This window comes from Pezoporus flaviventris, unplaced genomic scaffold, assembly GCF_033815535.1.
Source record: "Pezoporus flaviventris isolate CSIRO_AGI_PZ_B2104156 unplaced genomic scaffold, CSIRO_AGI_Pfla_v1 ptg000023l, whole genome shotgun sequence".
In the NCBI taxonomy this organism is placed as follows: Eukaryota; Metazoa; Chordata; class Aves; order Psittaciformes; family Psittacidae; genus Pezoporus; species Pezoporus flaviventris.
The window spans coordinates 4143155-4162703 of record NW_026892571.1 but is presented as its reverse complement, the minus strand read 5'-3'; the positions used below and the strand labels follow the sequence as shown (position 1 = coordinate 4162703).

The following is a 19549-nucleotide window of genomic DNA, read 5'->3' as shown; positions in this document are numbered from 1 at the left end:
TGACAGTAGAAGGGGATCTCTAATGCAATAGTGCTCCAATATACTACCATTCCTGATGATGCAGCTTCTACCTAGCAAGTCTTTTTCTTCCCTAAAATATACTGTTGTTTTGACACAACCAGCTTGCTACACTTAAGGATTTTACTAATAAAACATAATGTTGTGTTAGATATTATGACTGTTGCCACAGCTGAACTGACTTGTCAAATCAATCCTAATATGGCTCCCACAGGCACATAAAAACCTTATTTAGCTATCAGTTATCCTAATCACTTTGTTCAGTTTAAGGGTGCAATACTTCAAGACCAGTTCCTATTTATACATATATGCCCAGCCATTTAATAAAGTCTTGATTTATATAATAAATTCTTGTTTGAAAAAATACTTCAAAGCAGCAGTGTTTATCAATCGTGTTGCAACATGTCTCCTCATACCCCCAAATAAATATATGAATATACACAAACAGGATATTTACATGGCAAAAGGGAATATTACATATGAACCAGATAAGCTATCACTGAAGACAGATTTGCTCCTTCAATTATAAATAGGGTCAAACAGGGGCCCTTGATCCACAAAGCACCGAAAAATCCGAATGCCTTTATGAAATCTTTGTACAGAGTTTGCTTAGGATAGTAATCAGTACCTTTTGTATCTTTACTGTCTACTTTCCTAAATATGTATATATGTATACAGGTATAAATATACACACAAGTATACAGGTATATACATGCCAGGAGGGACAGACAGAAGAGATGACAAGTTTGTTGCTAAATGCTTGTTCCACTATTAGTTTCTCCCATCAGTAATTTCTTTCTCTGTAATTGAAATAAACCTACCTTTGCTTCTTCTTGTACAAAACTACTGTTGAATAGCTGAGCCACATTTTCAAATGAAACTGTGAGAGGAAGCATGAAATTCTCAAACTCATCCTCATCTTCACCTGCAGGAAAAGAAACCAAAACAAAACAGCAGAAGCATCACATCATAGTCACACTGTTCTTCGGAAGGGTCAGCCTCTTAGGCTTTTATAGCAAAATCTCACTGACATCATGGGAACTTTCATATGACCTACAGGAACAAAAACCTGAGGTCTGACACATTTTTACTGAGCTATAAACAAAGAAGACAAATTGTTGATTGTAAACAACTTTATGTGAGACTGGCACATCTCTGCATTTCACATCTTTCTCCTTTTCCTATTTCTGTTCCCTCTGTTAATCTGACAGCATTTGTTCTGTGCCCTAGAAGAACAGTCACATAAAGTCACGACTTAACAGTTAGAAAATGTTAAACTGCAATAATAAACCAGACCCTTTCGCATGTGTATTTTGGAGTATGATGTTTAAATCATCATCTTTTATGATCGTATGCTATTTTTTCTAACTCCTACCTCAGTACACAGAACGAAGCTGCTGTGGAAATAAATCTGAACTGTGCTGGGGTTATTTGTGTGACACTATTGACTCATTTGTTTCAGAAGGTGTGAATTTAGAGTAAAAGAAACAAGATGCTGTGGGTAGGGAAAAAGAGATTGTCTTGGTTTGACAGCTGAATGATTAACTGGAAGTCTGGGCTGTTATTTGTTTTGTCGTGATGCTGAACAAGTAACTTATAAACAACAACATTTTAGAAATGGCAATTTGCATAAGGACTGGTACTCATGCCACTTATCTTTAGGCCCTTAATGAGGGTAGCTTGCCTCTCACACTGCAGATTCCCCTCGGGAGTAATTCAGAGTAGGAATTTAATTTATGTTCTTTAAAGAGCTCTTTTCTATAGGGCTTCTCTCCCTTCCCTCTTCATAGGCAAAGTCTGGCAAACTAAGTTGCAGCTGAAGTTAGGAGTCTCGTGTGTGTCAAATTGGCTGTGCAAAGTTAGTGTGAGCCTTACAGTTTAGCTTCTACACTTCATACAGCCATCTGCAAAATGGACCTAATTCCAACCTCTTACTTCTAGGGATACTGTAAAGAGCAAATCACTCACCGCAGTACAACAGTAAGAACAACACAAAAGGCCAAGAAGAAAGAAGGCCAGGAAGTAAAACCAGCCACAACAGGAAGCAAAACATGGACTAACACATAAATCCAAACGGCAAAAAATGACAGAAAAAGACCTCTAAAAATCAAAATACTCAGCAGCTTCTCATTAAGCTGAGATGTCACATCTGAACTGAAAGAGGCAAACATCCTCTGAGAGAAATAACTGTGATCCTGCAATTAAAACTGCCTCCTAACAATGTAAATACTACAAGGAGAGGAAAGTTACAAAGCAATCCCAATTCTGGCATTTCCTCAGCTCTGAATGCTTGGCTTTGTGGCCTGAACTACTTCCTTTTAATATAGGGCTTTTGTGGCCAGTTTGCCAGATATATTTTAGAAAGCAAAAGGAAATAGTTTTCAATCACTTCCCACTGCTGTGTTGGTCAGTCAGTTACAAAGCCCTCAAACCGCAACATACGCTCAAATACTTTCTTAACCTAGCAAAGTAACCGACCAAACTTGTGACCTGCCTCCTGCACCTGCAGCAGGACTGAAGAGGATGAGACGGTTTGTGCTAGGTTTCAAAGGTAATGCTGGCAGCAACGGGATCTGGTGACTTCGGGAAAATCCAACCCTGTCCATCTTTGCCTGTCTCCTCTGCCACCTCCTCTCTGCTCCCTTCAACCAGAGTCAGTCTTTTTATTTATCATTTCTGGACTTTTGTCTTCTCTTCTGAATACTCACAGTAACCCCAGACTATTCATCCGGCTTTTTGTTTCCCTCTTCTTTTACCAGCTCCAGCTCCTCAGGCAGCTCCAATATGGTATTAGTTTTCTGTGCTCCCAATCTCTTTGCTCAACCAGCATCAGCCTCCTCTTACCTTTCTAGAAGCTAAACTGTTTCTACAGACATCACATACCCTGATGCTTTTCTCCTTTCAACTGCTTGTCAGATCTTCCTCGGAGGAAAAAACAATGCTAAAATAATTAATAAATAAAGACCAATCATTCAGAAAGAGTCCCATGTTGGCACTGCCCCTTGGCAGCATACAGACTAACAGAAGTCATCTGGATACTGCTCTGTGAAGCAGCAGGGCTCAGTTGCCATTGACAGAGAAGGAAAAACCTGAATTACCACAAGATAATGAGATGAAGTATTACTTCATCTCATCTCGAGTGCTGCATATTGTTAGACGACTGTCTCCACAAAGATGCTATGTACACACCCTCAAATTGATGAATTCCTGAAGGCAGAATCTCAAACATGTGTTAAAAAGTTGAGAAGACCAAAGAACTACCAGATGGTAGCTGGACCAGACTGGCCCAATGTTGATTGAGACCAACACTTGAATGACAAACCAGCTACTTCTGGATATGGATAAAGTAAAATCTGATGTGCTATTTCTGTGTAGGTGAAGAAAGTGAAGAAAGACACAATTAAGACTCGATATAGTATTGCTCTATTAATAAAATATTTTTTAAGTTTTAGAAAAGCAACACAAATTACTACCTATGCATTTCCTTTGCATTCCGGTACAAGCTGCATTCACATCCATGAACAGCACATTATTAATGAGGAAAAGAAGAAGCTACCCTAAAAAAAAATCTACCATGGTAAACTCCTCATTTTCTACAATTGAAACTATGCATACACATCCTTATTATGTCCTTTGAAAGAAAAAAGATGCCTCACTTCTAAGTTATACATAGTAAATCTGCACGAGGCTTACAGTAATAGTATTTCTAACCTGCTTCACTTGGGAGAGATTTGGCACTGAGCATGATTGCACATACCTGTAAGTACAGGACACTGACAAATCATGCTGAATACGTCCTGAAGGTATTTCTACAGCTTAGATCTACTTCTTCTGATACTGAGAAGAAAAAGTGCTTAAAATTTATTAATCCAAGGAAAAACCTTTATTTAAACATATGCTTACCGGTGGTATTGTATTAATTTTGGTCACTACATATTTCAACAAAAGCATATTGAGTTTACAAATCTTGGACTAAGAATGCTGGACAAAATGATGCAATTCTAAATGCCAAAAAATTAAAAGCACAACCTGGGCCACATAAGGAATTTAAAGTCTAATTACATTCACATGAACTTAAAGTAAATCAACAGAAAGTGCATTCTGACACAAATACCAAGTAACATATCTTTGTTCTTTCCTACTACAAATTAATCTTGACAATCCCCCCAACAGCACACTGTTTAAAATGTAAATACCCTGAATTCAACTAATCTCCAAAAATATTTCTACATCAAAAAATTACTTAAAACAACCTTCACCAATAAAAAGTCACCTTGATTTTGTTTCAATGTAAGTTGTGTATCATTCACATAAAAGGATTTTGTATAAAGCTCTTAATTCGGAAAAAAACCTCAACCATCCAAAAAAATCCCAGAGAAGATATCTCGTACAATGCTTTTTTTATCTAAAATTGCCAGATTTCACAGTCTGAAAATGTCTTTTGATTTCCAAGGTTGGCTTATTGCTTACACAAACACAGGAAGGACAGTTTGTGTACACCTCACTTTAAAATCTGGATCATAAGACACAACTTAGAGTTCATTGCGTCTCTAGTTGTGCTTATGAGTTCAACACCAAATTTATTTCAGTAGGAACCCAAAGGACAACAGCCACAAGACTGATGTACGCTTTTCCCAGATACTCCTCATGATTTCAGATCTTGGAGCTGTTAATCCAGACGAATCACAGTGACCTCTGTCAGCTTGCAGCCAGTCATAAGTCACACGCCTGCATTTTGGCTGACATATACTTACATGACCTCTGCTTTGGGGTGTAATTTTTAACACCTGTAATCTTGTTTTTACCAAATCCTTTTTTTTTTTATTTCCACCCTGTAGAAAAAGTTACAGAAACTGCATGTGTAAGCCATTTTATATCAGCAAATGTACCTATTGCTTACATTACAGAACACTGAGCCCGTGCAGTTAAACTGCAGGTAAATGCAGGTCCAGCTCACAGCTGCCATTCTTTAAGAAAACACTGATAAACATGGCCTGGTCTTGCCTCAAAGTTAACTGTTTTCAGCACTAGACAGTGCAAGCACCCATTATCAGCAAGGGGAGGAACAACTACTGCTGCCTTATGTGACTGTGTTGATCATCTCTGCACACATTGCCTAGTTAAGTCTTTGCAGAGAGACTTGCCAAGCTGGATGGGGCTTCGAGCAACCTGCTCTAATTGAAGGTGCCTGGGCCTGTGGAAGGGGACTGGAACTGGATGATCTTTAAGGTCTCTTCCAACCCAAACCATTCTAGGATTTTATGAATAAAAAACCCCAAACAACGCTCTACTAGAAGCAAGAAAGTTCTGGCATAATTGCTATGTCCCCCTGGAAATGTGAAACAGGCACTTAGTACTGTAAATCCTTGTAGTTAATAAAAAAAGTACTTCTGTGCAAAAAAAATATCTTATTTCTTCAAAAGAAGGCAACAAATACGATGTTCATGCTTAATGACATAAATCCGAAAAGCTGCTCAGCAGTGCTTCAAACACCAACATATTTACTGTACAATTCAGCTGCTGTCTGATTGGTTTAATAACCTTAAAAATTCATGGTACGACACAAGACAGGAAGGTGTCTCAGGACATGGGAGAAGGATCTTACCTAACTCTACCATGAGAAGACGAGTGAGAGTAGTGTAGAACACTGTCCGGCACCTGAGGTCACTGAGGCTGGAATTATCACTGATACCCAAGAAAGGGAAGTGCTTACTCTGTTGAAATGTAAGCATATGAAAAGTTAAGTGTGCTACAAGATTTACTACACCCAACGCTTTTTAACATAGTACGAAAACTTACTGTGTGATTCTGAAGCATGAATTTCACAGCCTCTATTTTCACAAGCTTTTTCAGGAGACTGTAAGTAGGAGGTGTTAAGGAAGAATCAGCTTTGCAGCATTATGATTATGTTACCAGGTTGTACAAACTGCCAGGAATTTTTAGTGAGGAAAAAAAATCCTTACTGAAACAATAACAAATATACATTAAAAAAACCCCATATCTGAATTTCATCCAGAAATATACATCATAGAGATATTCTTTAGAACATTAAAGACCATAATCTATTATTAATTAAAGCAATTACTTTTCATGGCATAGATTCTAGTCACAAAAGAGACGAATGAACTAAATGACTTTTGTAATTAAACAGAGAGTTTCTGTTAATAAATGTGCTGTTTTTTCCCCAGATAGACCTGTCTCTTCAGATGTAAAAAACCCCAGTGGTTTTGCAACTGCCTGCATTGGAGATGACTAGCCCTTGGCAATGGGACTGGCTGCAGCCATAAGCAGCACTGAAGTAATGGCCCCAAAATTACAGAGGTGATCTTCCTGCCCCATCAAAATCACATTTAATTTGTTTCAGTTATAAGAGCTGAAAATACATCTCACACATACTAAGTGATGTTGAACACTTAACCAAAGTATTTTCAGATGTGCAAGAACTGAATGGGAACCTCTTAAGAACATACAAGATCTCATAGCCAGAGCAAGGTCCAACACAAGGTAGTACAGCTGGGACCTTCGGAGCTATCTAGGAATACATCTACAGGAATCCAGTGTTACAAAATACAAAGCTAATCTAACTGACTACTGCCAAGCATGAACTGAAGTGTCCCACTCCACAAACCGGCTGAGTTTAAGGCTGTGCCAGCCCAGAAGCGTGGCATCGGTCCCGGCTCCATGCTCTGCTTTGGGAAGTTCTCCTGGTCTGGTCTATGCATTGCATTAGCATGCATGACCCCTGGGCTGGAGCTCCTGGCCCTGGTCCCATGGGATAAGCTCAAGTCTGTTTACACCTGCTTGTACAGAATGGCTCCCAGGGAGATGCACACTAAATGACACAGAAGCAATGTGTCTCCTGGACTGCATGTATCTGCAGACCACATATTCTACCTGATTTACTAGGTGGTTACACCTGATGAAATGCAATATGTTTCTTAAAAATACTTCTTTTAAAAGCATGAGAAACAGTACTAAATCAAAAGTTGAGTTTGCAAAAACTATGTTATAGAAGCCTGTAAAGTTCAAGCAGTTAAGACTTGTTCACAACTGGACTCTTTTCCTAGCTGTGTGCACTATGAACATCTCTAATAGCAAGAGCACACACCAATTCCCTGCCTCAGATAATGCAAGCATTTGGGGTGGGAGTAACAGGAAATTCACTGTGTATTCCAAAGAGATCCACGCTGATATCTGTGTGAGATTTGTACAGAGGTAACCAGATGTTATTTAGCAAAACAGAAGCAAGAGAATGGCCGGAGCACTGGCCTGGAGTTTTCAACTCCTGCTTCCCCTTCATTTGACATAAAATTCCTGCACGGCTTTCAACAAGACAGTTAAAGTTTCACCATCTCAGTTCTGCAATGGGGATATAAAAGGCTTTTTGCCATCCAAGTATACTGACACATTTTTCAGGAATGCCATAGGAAAATTCAAACCACAGAAACACCCGTAAGTACTGAAGGCATCAAATGAAAGAACTGACTTACAGGCTTGTACATCAGGTCTCACTGATTTATCAAACACTGCTGATCCATGACACTGATGAAGTTCTTTAAGGAATAAACAGTACGATTATCATGAGTTATTATGAACTTTAGACTGCACAGTAGTGCCTACACTCCTGCACAAACACCCGTAACACTTATTATTGTTACTACTTGGTTTTGAGTGCTTGCTGCACTCTGCCATTCCTGCACATAATTGATTGAAGAGTTCAATTACTTTTATGGGAATAAACAATTTCCCTTTTCATTGTAAATGGATTAAATTCTTTTTAAGCAGGTAAAAGTGTAAGAATAGGGTTCATACCTGTTATTGGAAAATCTCCTAATCTAGTTTTAAGATGATGTTCCTCTGTCAATCTATAACATTTGACATCGCATTACATGGTTTTATATTGCAAAGCTACACGGTTGGTTTGTTTTTTTTTTCCCTGTTACAAGGGAAAGCCCTTCATAACATAAGGCTAACAAAGCTGCGGAAAAGGAATTTCTGAGAGACTATAAATATTTTACCCCAAGTTATTGTACAAAATAACACCAAAATGGTACTTATTTTGCTACAAAAATATACAGTGGAGAAGTTAATTATCAGAAGAACTAAACATGCATGAGGGAGCACTATGGCTTCAAAGACATAAAGGAATGACTAACATATTCCATTATGTAAATGAATTCAAAGATATTTCAGGACTGATCAGCTAGGAGGGACATAATGATTTATAATTCAAATAACTGAGCTTTGAAATCAAATTGGGCTAATATATTTCGAAATATGCAAACCTGGAATAATTGTGAAAGTAATGTAAACCATGACAGCAGCTCCAATCATTTGTTGCCTTTGTTGTTAATACTGTCCTATGGCTTTTCTTCTTGTTTTTGGTTCTGTTATGCAGTAAAGTTGCTGAAAATACGGTTTGCTTGTAATTCCTGATTATCCTTTAGAATAAGACTATTATACACATAAGAAGACCAATTTCAAAGACTGTGTGGAAGCTGACTGACATCCAGGAAAGTACTGAAATTAAATAAATAATTATTTTAACCTTTCAGGCTAGCCACAATTTAATCTATATCAAATACTGAAAATTGATCCACTGGATCCAGCATCTTAACAATACACTCTTTCTTTCAAAGCAATATATACTTAATGCCTTAAAAAAAACCCCTAATATAATGTGAAAAGGCCAAAGTTTGCAATGCCAGCAAGTAGTTATAAACTACTTCATATGTTTGAAATAAAAAGTACTTCAGTATTATTATTAAAAAAACCCTATTGGTAGAGTTTTTAATAGGAAAAAATACATATCTTTAAAAGCCAAAATGACCAGTGAAATTGGGTTGTACATCATTTTCTGGGAAAAAGGAAAAACAGCCTCGACAGGTGTAATTTATCATTTTTCTGATTTAATACCAAAGAAATATATTAAAATAATAAAAAGAATCCTGAAATCCTCAAAATTTGTAGTGATAAATAGCCCTCCCTGTCTTTATTGCATTATGCCTACTAACAGAAATATTGCATGGTGGATTTTGCCAGACAAGGACGATTATTTTCCAATAAAAAGTTGCATATTAAATTCCAGCACAAAAGTGGGTGTCTAATACTTCTGAAATCTTTTATGGTTTGCCAGGGAACACAATTTTAAACTTAACTAATACAGCATCACGGGGAAGTGAACCAGCATTAAAGCCGTCTTTGTACCACCCCACCCAGCTAAGCAGAAAAGCAACTGTTCTCAGAGTTTTTGTTTGAAGCATTTCCATTAAAGAGTCATTGAACAAATTTTTGTATTTATGGTTTTAGTTAATCTCTTTTTTGCTAGTCTTTAAACATTTCACACTGATGTTTGAGGTTTATGCTCCTTTATGTTCAGATTTATGTGCTGCTTTGCATCCTAACTATGCACGGGGGTCTGAAACTGCTCTTGCAACAGTTAGCAAGTTTCTGCGAAGAAAAACAACCCCACAATTTCATCACACTTCTACTCTTCAGGGGAACATAGGTTATTAAATAGCTACTTTTTCATCCTTATCTAGATCCTGATGTTGTATCTATTTCATGAGCACAAACTCATTTGCTGCAAATATAATTTGAGTAATTTGAAAACTAAAATTATCCAGACATTTCAGCCTTGGAAAGTATTATTTGCACCAGTAGTTTAAAGTGACCCTCATTTTTGAGAACTACCATGGGAACACATGCCTTTGCAAGCCTCCAGAAAACAATCTGAAATGCTAGATGCCTGTTGGCTTTAGCTGATTGTTTCAGCAAGTATACATACATACATAAACAGGTAAGCACTTGAAGTTAGGTGCACCACATTAAATTTCTTGGTTATTTTGAAAGTGTCTTGAACCCTACTGAAACAATAAGTATATAATACAAAAGAAGAGAGATCTCATTAGTTCCTCCATGAATACCATCAAGAAATGCCTCCCCTTCTGTTCTTGCCAAATTTCTTAGTAATGTTTCACTTTCAAGTCTTTTCCAGTCCTCCTTCTGTGATGCCATGAGAACATGAACACTTGCGTATTTAAAATATCAAGTTAGCTGCTTAATGGTATTTCAAGTAAACGAATAGAAGTACACATTGTATGATTTTCATTAAACAAAATTCACTTATGGAATGTGAAAACCCACACTCATCTTTCAACCCAAGGAAATGTATTAAAATCCTTCTGATAGGATTAGAGTCCTATGGAGAAACAAAATGATACCAATTGTGGTATTCCAGGTGCCTTCCCCTCTGCTTCTCTAACAGTCTCCTCTACAAAATTACTGAAAAGTTGTTTGTATTTTAAAATAGAGAAGGATTTCAAGATTGAATGTATTATTGAGCCCTGGTGGTTTATTATCTGCCCTGTACCTTTAAACATCATGTCACATCAAAACCAGCTACTACTTTCAATCTTCTTGCTCGACTGACTGAAAATTCAAAGAGCAAGTATTCTCCAGCTTGTGGTAAGCAAGAATAAGATACAAAAGGTTTGCAACAGACAGCAAGTTAGCATCACGATTTGGCCAAGACTTACACAAAAATACCTGAATCCAGATAAAATCCATGTGCAAAGTCAAAGCTGTTTTATGAGTAATAATGATGGCACTGACACAGTAAGGAACTTGGAATCAGGCAATGACAAAACATGTGTAGAGGCTTGTGCTTAAAATCTCAGCTCATGCTTCATATCCCAGTTGACTCATCCTGAAAGCAGAAGCAATCCTGTTCTCAACTGCCAACAGCAACGCTTCTGTTCTCAACACTGTTGAACTCATCAACGGTATTGACTTCTAGAAGATTAGGAATAGTATAGATCACCAAAAGCAACTAGTTACATGATTTCTCTTTTGTGGCTAAGAAGTAGGTGGAAATAAGAGCACCTTTAAAAAACTATGCATAGAAAAAGATAAACCAAAACGAGTAAATATTGATATCCTGACTGGTTTAAAAATGTGGCATATGAGACACCAAAAGATTTGCTAATGATACTTCCCTTATTATTGTCAAACAATATATGCCATAGACAATGCAAAGGATATCCAACAGAAAGGTCATTTAGAAACTGAAGAGTTCTTGAAATCACAGGCTCACATCTTCCCCAGTATTTAAGATTTGTCACACTGGAATAAATAAAACAAAAGAGTGAGATTCTGCAACACATTTTCCCCTTTTTGAGAAGTGCAGTGCAAAAGTTCAAAGTAACAGCACATTATACTACAAACGTATCTCTGTGATACATCTTAGGATTTCCCATTTATGAGACAGAAAATGCTATAAAATCATGCTCTGCCTTTTTCCCGAACAGGGGATTCAAACATTTTTGTAATATTGTAACAATACATTCATTTTTTAAAAATCCATCATCTGTCATAATGAAATAAATTATCTGGAGCTTACCACTACTTGTATCTATCTTACTTGCTGACACAATATCTGGCCACTTAACTTCTCTAGTATTTATCTGCTCAGTTCTTCACAAGGTAAAAACAAATTGCTATAAATTCCCTAGGAAAATTTCCACAGGAGAAATGAGACACAGAAAAACTAAGGGGCAGTTCACAGAACTACTGATACATCTAATTCCCAGTGAAACTCAGCCTTGCAGCTCTTGTACTAATCCCTGTTTCTCCTCTTCCCTATACCAAACACTTAACTAAAGTCAAGATACATAGGGGATACTGCATCTCCCTAATTGCAACCCTCTCAGACATAGGAAGCATACTCTGATTAATGGACCAATGCATAAATAATGATATAGGATAACTCTAGACCTATTATCAATCCTTGGGGAACACTGCATAAAACAACTTACCATTTCTGACAACAAACTCTTAGAGTTAGCCTTTCAGTGAAATCATGCAGCTAACACTTGCTTTGCTACCATCCATATTTTGACGTGAGACATGAAACACAGAGCTGGGACCCTCTACAACCTCTTCTGTATTGTGTGACAGTGCAGACACTAGCGACCTGGGATGGAATCTGATTTATTAGGAGAAGAGGTGGCATTAGCCTTCAGATGAAAGGGGTAAATTGAAGCCAGTAAAGTGGAGGGATGTAACTTTTCCAAACGAGGAGCAGTTACAACAGTAAGTGAAGAGTCACTGACCTCACATCTGATATTTCCTAGCTTTCTTAGGGGAATGTCAGGTAGGCCAACGCCAACAATCTTACTGAAGGGCAAATATCTGAGACTTTCTGTTGTAAACCTCAGCCAGTGAGTCCAAATAGAAAGTACCCCCTCCAATGCTGCCCCCCCCCCCACCCCCGCGAGCCCAAATGCATGTATGAATAATACACCGACCACTAGTAACTTTTTCTAGTACTCCTTGAAGAATCCAAGTTAGGTTGCTTGGCAAGTTGCATCCTCTTAGTTCCCTTTCCTGAAGGCAAGTACTGTGCCCTACTCATTCTGGGACATACACCATCTCCCTCAGTTGCTCAAAAACCCTGAGGAAAGTTGAACACCCTCTTCTTCCAGACAGGGAGAGAATGGTGTGTAAGTGATTCACAGCAGAGTTTCTGATACCGGCTTCATGTGGACAAATAAAACCAGGCCATCACAGCCTTTTGAAACATAGCCCATTCACATAAAAAGGAAGCAGGACTTCTTGGCTCGGAAGCCCAGGCACCTATTCCTGATCGGGATACCAAAGTGCTAGGGTGTATCTCAAACTTCCAGGTGATCAAGAATAAGCCATTACAGATTTGCGTGCCTCAGTTTCCTTGTGTGTAGAATACGCATAATGATTTTGACTTCACACTGTCAGATCTATCAATGCAAGACCCTGATGTAAGAGCACTGGTAACAGCTATTTATACGATGATGCAGTAGGATATCAATTTTGGAATACAGAACCTGAAGAAGTGATGTTAAATGCCTTAAAATCAGCATCGATTATTGCTTTTACGTATCCACAGCCTAAAGAATGTACTATACCGCATAAACAGCATTCCTGAGTTTATAACTTCCTGAAAAAGAGATTAAGTTTAAATCATCTGTTTAGTATTATTTGCTCAGGAAAAGGCAAATAACAATGCAATTACCAAAGCAGTAATCCTCAATTTAGATTTACAAACAAACATTGATTTACTTTCTAAAATCTCTATGAAAGCTACAGAGGTTCAGATTGTCTTAAAGAAACAGCCCATTCTAGCAAGTCCATAATTCACAGTTTATCCCTACTACGGGGAGTTCTGGAGATGTTTATAGTTGCACTAAATCCTTAACAAGTATATACCATACAAAGCAATAAAAATGAATTTGGAGTACCCAGATTTGACATCAATATCAAAATCATAACAGGGCTATTTTGCAAAAGAGCTGAATCTTTGTCCTTAGGAAGCCAGATATAAGACATTTAATGAAAAACAAGAAGTCACAGTGACAGTCTGAAGAGCGAATTAAAACTGTATAAATAAGACTCTTCATCCACCATTCAGAGTACTTTTGTGTACATCTGTTCTTTCACTTCATGGTTGCATCTGGTTGCCTGAAAGATGGAGCAATAATATAAAAGTCAGAAAGTTCTCAAGAGTGAACAGAGGCTGAAAAATTTCTATTATAATCATAGCAATTCCCATTTCTGTTTCTGCCTTATCGATATCAGGCAAGATGAAAGACACCTAAAATGTAATATTTTAAGAGATATCTACAAAACTTTATAAGTACCTTAGAAAATTTGTGACGATCTAGAGGGGAATCTTGTAATACAAAAACATGTGCGGAAGAGAAGCCAAGGGATGAAAAAAGGAGAAAAATTTACAGCTCTTGGAGGAATCATGGCAAGACAGCACTTGGATTTAAGTATTAGTGCCCTTGTTTCCTTCTCTCTCAAGCAGCTTATTGATTTAGACTATGAACCAAATGCAACACAGTCAAAGGAACCTACCATAAAGTTTCAAATGAGTTATGGAAAATAAGAGCTTCATCAACAGCTAAATGCCAAATTCACCAAAAACATCGATGGTAGACGAATGCCGAACACATTTTAAAGGCAAGTACAAAAACAAAAAAGTGGAAATAAAAAATGGCAGGATATTTCCAATTTCAGTGACCGGTATGAACATACTGAACTGCAGACACAATACTGAAAGCGCAACAGTAACGCTGACCCACGCTGAGAGGCCGTGAGACTGAAAAAGTTAAACAAAAGAGCATTACATAAAGCAGCCAGTACACTTGGAAATACTTTAGTTTGCCTAGAATAAAACCCTAGCTTCTAAAAACTGCACCAGAGAAGCTTCAGAGCCTTGCATCTTCTGAACCCTTCAGGTTGCTATGAGTTTGTCACCGTGACTGCTTACCAACGCAGTTCCATCAGCACACTGAACACCTCTTCCCTTAATACAGTGGCTTAAATGTATTAAGAGCCTGTGTGTTTTAACCTAAATCTAGAAAGGGAAGATAAATAATGACTAGATATTCCAATTTACAGTTCTCTGGCAGAAGGTTTACTATATTATCCACAGAAAAATCAAAATTCTTTGCACATTCAAAGTCATTATGTTATCTGGCCAAGGTACAGACAGGCACTTCCAGCCTCTTAAACCTATTTCACGTCTTCCCGCCCCCCCCAGTGGATGCCCCCATTTCCTGTCCTGTCCTCAGTTTATGATTTGGGAACGCCTCTTCAGACACATGGAGCGTACCATACTGCTCTGAAAAGTTCTGCATGGTGCACAGCAAAGTCTCATGCAGCCTTCATACAAGACACAGCAGTTCTTACGGCAGTAGTGGATGGGAAATGATACTTCTGGAGTATCCTGGAATATACTGGAGTACTTCCCGTACATGGAGTGGAATCCCCAGCTTAAAAGGGAGAACTTTAAAACTTGCAGTGCAATTTAAAAAAGAAAATTTTAGAGGAGGAGACAGAATCAGGGAGGCAAGGTAGGAAAGCAAGGTAGGAAAGCAAAAGCAAAGCATAGTCAGCACAGAATAGGAAGTGCTGAAGGGTGAGTATGTACTGTACAAAGAGAGAAAATCCACTTGGTCACAGGGATGGTGGGTACCTTCATTTATCACTGCATGCCAAGGTGCTCAAACATTGCTTATAGGCCATTTGTAAGCACCCAAAGAATTCACCCATTCTCTTTCAAGATCTTGAATCCCTTCTCTGAAATGCAATGGGCAGGTTTGTTATCAGAACCAAGCTGAGGAACCCCAGGAACATCGTACTTCCTGCACACGCATAGGTTACGGTACCTCACACACAGGAGACTCGGTAAGATGACAAAGAAGCAATTGCAAAAGCTAAGTTGCTACCAGCCAGAAGAGATAATGACTGCTGTAAATCAGCAAGTTTGGTTTGGTTTGGTTTTTAAATAATTGAAGCAGAGAGTGAAAACCTTTTAAGCTTGTATAAGGACAACATGAATTGGAAAGCCGGAACCATGCACATTCAGGAACAGCTTTGGTCTCAAGCTAAGGATATTGTAAATGGATTTGCATTATAAAAATAATCTAGAAAAATTATACACTTACAACAAAACTTCCAAAGTTGCTTAAGGTGTGTGCTAGCCAATTCCCACTACCGTGCGAGAAAAACGGGCATCCAAATCGCCTACAAAGACGTAGAAAATCTCTTCCTTATGTGGTACTTAACTTTCAGTAATACTGAACTTAGCCATTTGTTGGCTTTGTACAGTCATGTTTTAATTATTTCTTGTAGATTATCATCATTTACAGTGAAAGCCCTCTGTGGCTCAGTGACAGTGATTGGATCTATACTTTTCATTAGAGCTGGACAAAGGTGAATAGCTACAAAAATACACATTCTGTCATGAAAAAAAGTGCCAAGTTTTACTATGCTATGATCCATGGAGTTATATCAGTATGAATGTTCAAAAAACATCAAGAGTTTTTATACTTATGTATTACTTTAACACTATCACATGGAAAAATCTCTCTTATTATAATGAAGGTATACGTGCATCCACCATAGTGAAATCATAACGGTGGTAAAACAAAAGGGGGAAGGAGGGCAAAAAGCATCCAACAGCAATGTCTGAATGTGCACCTTTTATTCATGTTTCATTTATTTTATCACAGCCAAAAATATTAAATATTTGGGCAAATATTTTGTAAGTCCACCCCTCACAATAAATCCCTTCCACAGGAATCTGACAATAATTGAAAGAAACAAGAAGAGGCTCACGAAGGGTAAGTGAAGAAAAGGTGCCTGTAGCCAAAATAAACAGAAAACACTTTCAGCCAAATGCCCAGAACAAGCTCAAGAAGCAGATGGAACTAAAACTGCTCCAGTCTACTCCTTGCCTCTTACCTATACGTGGAAGGATCAAGACACCTAGACAGCTATCGCAAAGGAAATGATCAGTGGAAGGAGAGAGAAGACTCCTACTGGTTTTGGGTACAATGCCTTACTCCTTGCCTTAAGAGTCTGTGCCTTGGTCCCCTCTCAGTAGGCCAAGAGGTGTAAGAACATGTAATGTGGCTGTTTGGTGAGGAAGCAGGAGCACCAAGGACAGAGAATTCCATGCAAACAGAGGGATAGTGTGTGCCTTTGAAAACAAATTTCAGCTACTTAAGGAAAGGAATGGATCTGTGGGGTAAGACAGAACACTAAACTGGTGGCTTTCTAAAATAACAGTGTGGTTAAAAATGCTGACTACATCCACAAGAGAAAAAGGGGAATGGTCTCTCAGTCACATATCCTGCCCACTGCTGTTACGAATGTGCAGCTTATTCTCAGTAACAGAGCACCAGAAATGCTGCCAGACTGGATTGCCCCATCAGACTGTAGCTTTTGGATTATGTATCAGTATGTTACGGTTTCACACTCAGATTTGCCAACTGGCACGCTAGCAAAGCGGACACACAATTATGAATGTGTTGATAGAGCAGTTTCACAGCTAACTCTTAAAGCTACTGAGTTGTCCATTTCAAGCTGTAACACCCATTCTGTAAAATTAAACTGATCTATCAATGAACAATTCATGCTTTTAGGAAAATACAGTAAGCTATGGGGAAAGAGAAAACAAAAATGTAGAGTGTGCAACCTAAAAAGCAGTGGAGTTTTGCTTTTTATGTACTTTGTTTTCTTTTAAAATCTTCCACGAAACATTAAAACCCTGTTTTTTTACTCAACTTACACTACTTGTGCAAATACATCCCTATCCAATCTAAACACATATAGCACTTATACAACTTGTTAATGCTATGGTATTTCCTCAATTAACAAAGGCAACAGAGATTTCCTCTCAGTAGCAGAAACAGGCAGAAAAAGAGAAGCAAACTGATGCATCTGGTCTCCAAACAAGAGTCCCCTTTCCCCCTTCTTTCCTCAGTTGTTCCAAGTTTCATTGTAGTTTGAAACAATAAAATGAAGCTTAGCTGTCTAATAACATGACATGGACTGCTTCCAGAAACTGTACAATAAGCACCCATCAATATTTTTCCATTCATCACCCTCCATTTACCTGTCTTCAAAGCATACTCCAGATAAATATCAAGGTTTGACGGGTACTATTGTTATCCTAAGGCAAGATGTAACAACACTCGGCTTCTGGTTTCGAGGAAGCAAAGCATTTATGCCTGGTTTTCCACAGAAAAGTTAAGTGTATTAGAAAATGACCCTGTCCTAATTGCTACTATTTCTCAAGGTTGGTAGTCATGGTAGCAAAAGATAAGTCATGTTTAATCCTGTCCAAACAGGACACAACTAACCTTGCAACACCAGCAGAGATGTTTCTCTAGCAGGTCAAAGTCTACTTACTGAAAGTATTTAAAGGTCTTGTAAGTCAGATTTAGAGGATGTGAAGTAAATGACATGATGCAGCATCTTCCCCACTGCAGAATAAAGAGGTAAGGTACTTGCTTCTCTTTCTCCAGGCACACACAGAACTCATTGTCTCCTGGGGACTCCTAGATTTTTTTAGTGGATATTCACAATTTTTCAGAGGGCCCATTTTGTTTTGCTTCAAGAGCAAAACTGATTTTAGATGAAACTCTTTTTGAGTCAGGAGAAACTAGCAAATCTCATGAAGGACATAAGTAATAAAAGACAAGATCCTGGTAGTTTTGCTGGCATGCAAGGAGAGTGGCTGCAGCAGAGGCATGAGAAAAAGGTACCTTCTCCAGAGTAATTTTCTCAGATTATTCTTAAAGAGAAAGTATTGCAACACTTATCTGTCAGATTAAAACACCTCTTACTCTGCTAAATGCCCCAGATGAGAAAACAGCTGGTAAGCATGAGGCTCTAAAATCCTCCTCCCTGAATCTGTATTTTTGAGAGCACAATTTGCCAGATCTTGCCAAAAAGCAACCCAAAAGAGCCTCCCTCCCCAAAACAACAAAAAAGAGATCAGTTTAACTTGGTCAGTTCCCTGATGCAAACATGCAAATTACCATGAAGCTTTACAGGCAATTCCACTGACATCTGATGGTGCAGGAATGAGGGGTGGGGAGGGATGAGGACTGCTTAGGCCAGGCTGCCACTGAACCAGAGTCTGAAATCTTAGCTCTATTCTCCCATAAGCCATTCAAGAAAGGATGCAGGCACTGTGGAGGATATACCCAGCTGCGAATGTTTATTCTGGGACATGCAGTACCTTCAGAAAATAAGATATGGCTGCTTCCGAAAATGGTTATCCCTTACTTTAAATATTTTAAATTTAATGGAAACCATTTTTCTAGCAAAGAGCAAATGTAACAAAATAAAACTCGGGATTTTATGTAAGTATTAAAGACAAGACAAAATACATACAGAAGAGAACCCAAGCACAAACTCACACTTTTGTCATAAATGTTTCCAGAACATGGTTGTCGTCTGTGATTCCTAAGACTTCTGACATTCGGGCATACACCTGGAAATAAACATTTCAACAGTAGCATATTATAGACATTTACACGTACCAGCATTTTCAGTTATTCTAAAACATTCCCCATACTGTTTTTGAAAGAGAAAAGAACAGGCACATATGCCTGTCCATCCAGCCTAGCTGAAGCATTTGGAAGAGATGGATTTTTCAGTCTTCAATGGTGTTCTGTGAATTTGGGATTGACAGGCTTTTACTTGACCTTGCATACATTTCTTCCCACAAAGGAGATGTAAATTTCCTGCATTAAACCCACTCTGTTGTTCACAGAACAACACAGCCTCTATTACCAAAAACAATAAATGCACAGGGATGGAGAAAACATTCTTCTGTTGGTCTCTGTCCTCAGTGGGATGCGATTCAGAGCTGTTCTTTAGCTTGCACGTGTAAGTTCTTGAACTGCTAGTCACAAAATCTTGTAAATTAGGTACTCTTTGGACATCCAGTTTCGTTATCGTGAAGGAAGAACAAAGGTTTTGACAGCCAAGTAACCTGCAGTTGTACATGTCTCCCCTTTATTTCAGATCCCAGACATATACTACCACCTAAGTTCACCCACCACCTCACCTATCAGATTCCATAACAAATGCAAGGCACACCAAGTATAGTTTTTTCCTTACTGTGTGATCTTATTAAATGTTTCTGGTAGTTTTAGTAGCCTGGCATTTAGCCTGGGTGAAAACATTC

The 19549-nt window shown here is 38.3% G+C and overlaps 1 protein-coding gene across 2 annotated transcripts in view; it reads right to left on the bottom strand.

The window, feature by feature from the left end:
• RANBP17 (RAN binding protein 17) overlaps positions 1-19549 on the bottom strand; it is a 153074-nt gene that overhangs the window by 54494 nt on the left and 79031 nt on the right. Inside the window, exons 14-18 of one of the 2 annotated variants that reach the window (XM_061456415.1) lie at positions 18777-18850; positions 11069-11142; positions 5818-5888; positions 5624-5732; positions 840-943 (exon numbers count right to left, since the gene is read on the bottom strand). In XM_061456415.1, coding sequence (XP_061312399.1) covers positions 840-943; positions 5624-5732; positions 5818-5888; positions 11069-11142; positions 18777-18850 — 432 coding nt within the window. Of the gene's footprint in view, positions 1-839; positions 944-5623; positions 5733-5817; positions 5889-11061; positions 11143-18776; positions 18851-19549 lie in introns of both variants that reach the window. The other variant, XM_061456414.1, reaches the window with a different exon arrangement.